This window comes from Apodemus sylvaticus, chromosome 4, assembly GCF_947179515.1.
Source record: "Apodemus sylvaticus chromosome 4, mApoSyl1.1, whole genome shotgun sequence".
Lineage (NCBI taxonomy): Eukaryota > Metazoa > Chordata > Mammalia > Rodentia > Muridae > Apodemus > Apodemus sylvaticus.
In genome coordinates, this window is record NC_067475.1 from 72,575,562 (window position 1) to 72,580,345 (window position 4,784).

Here is a 4,784-nt window from a genome sequence, read left to right on the forward strand (position 1 = left end):
AATGGCTATTGTTTATCTCTGGAGCCTTGTAAAGACATAGCACTCTTATTCTTACTTCACGGGTTCATCTTGGTAACAGCTGAGGGCCCCATCACAAGGGAAGACAGGCCTCTTTCTGGCTCCTTTCAAACCCAGCCAAACCACCACTGTTGTCCCTAGGATGAAGGTGGTTACAAAAGTCTTCCAGGTTTTCAGGTGTGGGGAAGAATTCAACTGGGCTAGAAGAGAGGAAGCAGCCACGGCCAGATGGTTGGGTGGGGTGGGAGAAAAGGTTACCCTGGAAAACTGATCAGCTTTAGAAGTTGGAAATTTCAGAAACAGTTTGTGGGGAGAGGGGAAGGTGTGGTAAGGAAGCAAAGCAGGTTTCCCAGGTTAGGGACCAGCTAGAAAGGGGTGGGGCTGGGGTGGTACGCACATAATTTTTAATGCCTATAGTTCCATGGAGTTGGGAGAAAATGTAAAAAAATGTGCATAAGGTTATGAATCATCCACAGAATAAGCAGAATTTATAACCCATTATTTCTGTATTTCCAGCACATACCTTCACTAAGAGTTAACAAGCTCCCACCCCATTCCCCCTTTCCTCGTTGCTTTCTTTTTTACATGCACACAGTATTCTGACAGAGAATTCCAGGACCAGCCAACTTAAGGAAAACAGCAGGTGTCAGGACCACTCCAACCCTCCTCCATGCCAGCTCATTAACCCTCTCACAACACAAGCATGACACCTGGGCCTGAGGAGGAGGGTGACAGAGAACCCAGGTGACATCATTGTCAAACTGTCAGTGTCATTATGTCAGCTGGGTGGTTTCCATCACTAAAGCTGAGTCAGAGGGTGAACTAGGGGAGGCGGATGAGTCATAGGTGACTGGTAAGAAAGGAAAACAGAGCATCTGGGGCAAGTGTATTTCCTGGAGGTGTTCTTTTTATAAAAAGCCCGCTGCCCATTGCCTTCACACAGAATCCACACCAACAGAGAACCTGATCTTCTCTGAGTATTAGGTAAGTCTCTGCTTCCAACTGATTTGAAATTCTTGCTTATTTTTTACTATGAAAAACTGTTCAAAGCCAATATCTATTACAGAGTTGATGTGGGTTACTACCTACAGTTAGAGAACAGTAGCATTGTTTGATTAAATTATAGCACAGTTTGGGTATAAGAACTTGAAAGATGATTCAGTTGGCAAACTTAGTAGACAGTAATGGAATCAGAGATTAGAACAGGGGAAGGAAGCATCCACTCAAATGTTCATTGAAGTTCACAGCTGGATACAGGTTAAGGCTTAGGTCCAGACAGCTTTCAGAGCTATTGTAGTACTTACTTGTGGACACATCAATATAGATATTTAATTCATTAAAGGGATCTGCTAAAGCAAAATTTTAGGCCAGTGTAGAACATACCATACTTGTAGTCTGGCAGAGAAGGTGACTTGTAAAATTAAAATGCCATGCATAGATAGTTCTAGTGAAAGAAGTAATTGTGGAGAGGGGCTGTGTAGGGGGAGGTGTGGCTCAAGGAAAGCCTCTAGTGGTAGCATGCACTATGGACTATGGTGGAAGAGCATTTGATAGGCAGAGACAGAAATGGAGGAAATCTGTAGGAAACCTTGAGAGCATAAATTAAAAAGGCAAGAGCATATGGACATGGACTAACATGGAGCCACTGTGCAAGTCATATTGTGGTTTATTTCACAAGGAGGTTGGTATGCTGCTGCCTTTGGGTGACACCACTTTCCAGACGCCCAGATGTGTAGGTTATAAGCCTCCCAGAAGCCAGATTTTTTTGAGATACTTTATTGCTTTTTAAAAATATTATTAATATTTTGATTAGCATACATTTTAGCATGAGATTTTTATATGTGTATGTTATTATACTTTGCTCTTTTCATTTATGCCTTAGAACTTCTTCAACTAGGTACATAACATGACCAGGGAGGAAGAGAGTAAGGAAAGAACCCACTGAGATGGACAAAAACAAACCACACTTTGGCTAATCAGCTTTAAAAAGTCCAGAAATTATCATGCCATATTTTATTTTCAAGTGTAGAAGTCAGCATGGAGAGGGGCTCTTTTCTCTAAAGGGGCTTGAAATTAAATTTCCTTGATGTTGAGGTTGCCTTCTCTTTCAGTGAATCACTAAATTGTCTTTTCTGTTTCCAGGACCAAGTGCTATTTAATCATGAGTTCCCACCAGCAGAAGCAGCCCTGCACTGTACCCCCTCAGCTGCACCAGCAGCAAGTGAAACAGCCTTGCCAGCCACCACCCCAGGAACCTTGTGCCCCCAAAACCAAGGATCCCTGCCACCCTGTTCCTGAGCCCTGCAACCCCAAGGTGCCAGAACCTTGCCAGCCTAAGGCACCTGAGCCCTGCCAGCCTAAGGCACCAGAGCCATGCCAGCCTAAGGTGCCAGAGCCCTGCCAACCTAAGGTGCCAGAGCCCTGCCAGCCTAAGGCACCTGAGCCATGCCAGCCTAAGGTGCCAGAGCCCTGCCAGCCTAAGGTGCCAGAGCCCTGCCAGCCTAAGGCGCCTGAGCCCTGCCACCCAGTTGTTCCAGAGCCCTGCCCCTCAACTGTCACTCCATCACCATACCAGCAGAAGACAAAGCAGAAGTAATATTGTCCACAGCCATGCCCGAAGACCTGATCACCAGATGCGGAGGCTGATTTCCATCCTGCTATTGAGTCCCATTGCCTTGTGCTACACATGCTGTGACCTTCAGTCTTAATCCCTCTCTCCTTGCACCACCTAAAAAGTTGTCTCTCATCCTCATCCTCAAGGGCTCCTGAGTCTCTTACCATTACCCAAAGTCTTATTGAATGGCTAATCTTTTCATGGCTCAGGATTCATCTGAAGGGGGGGTGGGGAGTAAGACAAATGTATGCTCGATATTCTTCTCCCCCATTAAATACCTTTTAACCCCATACCTGGCTGTGTGTATGTATCAGTGGCTGACTGAACTGTCATTACATTCTCAGTATGAAGCAGGAACTAGCACAACAAAAATTGATCAGTAGGTTTATAGCTAAAAGATGCCAAAACATGCTTAATTTTGTAATTGAATATGTGGTGTGTATGTGTGTGTGTGTGTGTGTGTGTGTGTGTGTTTGCACACATGTACGTGAATAGCTGTGATACACACAGAACACACTGGTACAGAGTATTCATGTTGTATCTATTATTTTAGGAAACAACAGAGTTTTCTTCTTTCAACCAAAGGTGTTTTATACATATTTTGTCTCATCACTGACTGTGAAGTCTTTGTCCCAGATTGTTCTTATTCTGTTCAGTTGGTTCTCTTAAAACTGTTTAAAAAATAATGCTTGTGTATTCAACCACCTGCATATTTATTTTTCATGCATCATTTCTTTTTGATATTCACAGCACATAGTGCCAAAATCGAGGTTCTGACCTCTAACAGGAGACAAATCTTACCCACGGACATTGAAACACATTTCCACATAGTTAGATCTCAAAAATCGTTCAATGTGTACTCTAACCACACCACTTCAGTCATTCCTCTTTGAGTACCACCGAATGCTCACTGAGGATGCTGCCTACTCTAAGAGTAACCTAAGAAAAATGGTCCTATGCCCTCCTCATGTAAACATCCTTTCCTTTCCCCTTCTCTCCTCCTCACATTTATATACATTGTCATTGTACTTTTCACTTCTATACATAAAACTTAAGAGAAAATGCATTAAATACAAAGGTAAAGGAAAATGTAAACAGGTTTCAGAAGACAGATTAGTGCAGATAAGACAGAAAACATAAAGTCAGTGAGTTGGCTAGTAGGACATAAAATATTGGAACAAGGGAGTGTTGAAAAGTATCTAGTTCATGTTCCAGTTACCTAGCCTGGGGTGATGATTACTAAAGGTCACCAAGAAATTGAATTTCTGATTTGTTGAACCCAAATCTATGGCTCCTGTCTCTGGTTTACCCTACTGAAGCTGCTTTCAGCTTTCCCTGATAATCAGAGTGTCTGAGTTCATGAAACTGACTACAGAAGGCAAGAGGAAATTTCAGAGGGGCTTCAGTGTTCCCTGGGATATGTCTAACAGTAGACATGTAGTATCTGTGGGGTGTACTTAGACTTCAAATTTGGAAAATGCTCAGAGTTACTTGGAAAACAAAAGACAAAAATTGATTGCCAAGGATTTCTAAGTTGAACAGCAGACAATCTGGCAGAGAGAATAACATCACATGTGTGCGCACATGTGGTAAGGTGATTTTAAATCATGTCTTGTTACCATGATGAAAAATGTCATTAGTGTCTTCAGGAACAGTCATTGTTGGCAGACCTTGAGTTAGGACACTGGACAGAATACTAGATTTCAGAGATACAAGGGAAAAAGACTATGAGGGTTGAGCAAAAGCAATTAAATTCTTTACTCTTTGGGAGGCTGAGGCATAAGGATAAAAAAGGATAATAAATCCTTTTTATAGGAATAGGATTATCAATTTATTCTGGCCAGCCTCAAAAAAAATTAAGCGAAAAAATATTTTTGGGGGGTATACTTTAATGATAGATCATATAACTAGCATGGGTGAAACTGAACATTCAGTACCCAAAAACACACACAAAAATATGTTTTTGAACATCTTCTTTACTCCACTGGGAATCAGTCATTCCTGACACAATTCAGTATTACACACATGAAGGATGAGATGGAGGCATTGTCCCCATGGGAAAGTGGCTGGCTATTTGAGACTGAATGTATAATCATACTATGAACAAAAATAAATAATCACATAGAAAAAATCCTGGACAGTATCAGGATCA

The 4,784-nt window shown here is 42.1% G+C and overlaps 1 protein-coding gene across 2 annotated transcripts; it reads left to right on the forward strand.

Annotated features, from left to right (window-relative positions):
* The first annotated feature begins 2,179 nt into the window (after positions 1-2,179).
* On the forward strand, positions 2,180-2,658 carry LOC127682274 (cornifin-A). 2 transcript variants are annotated; one of them, XM_052178650.1, is made up of 2 exons: positions 2,180-2,308; positions 2,471-2,658. In XM_052178650.1, exons 1-2 carry the CDS (start codon positions 2,180-2,182, stop codon positions 2,612-2,614), a joined length of 273 nt encoding a protein of 90 aa, XP_052034610.1. In that variant the 3' UTR covers positions 2,615-2,658. The 2 variants fall into 2 exon arrangements, with proteins under 2 accessions (XP_052034610.1, XP_052034609.1); XM_052178649.1 differs by having other exon boundaries at positions 2,180-2,658.
* Positions 2,659-4,784: the final 2,126 nt, after the last annotated feature.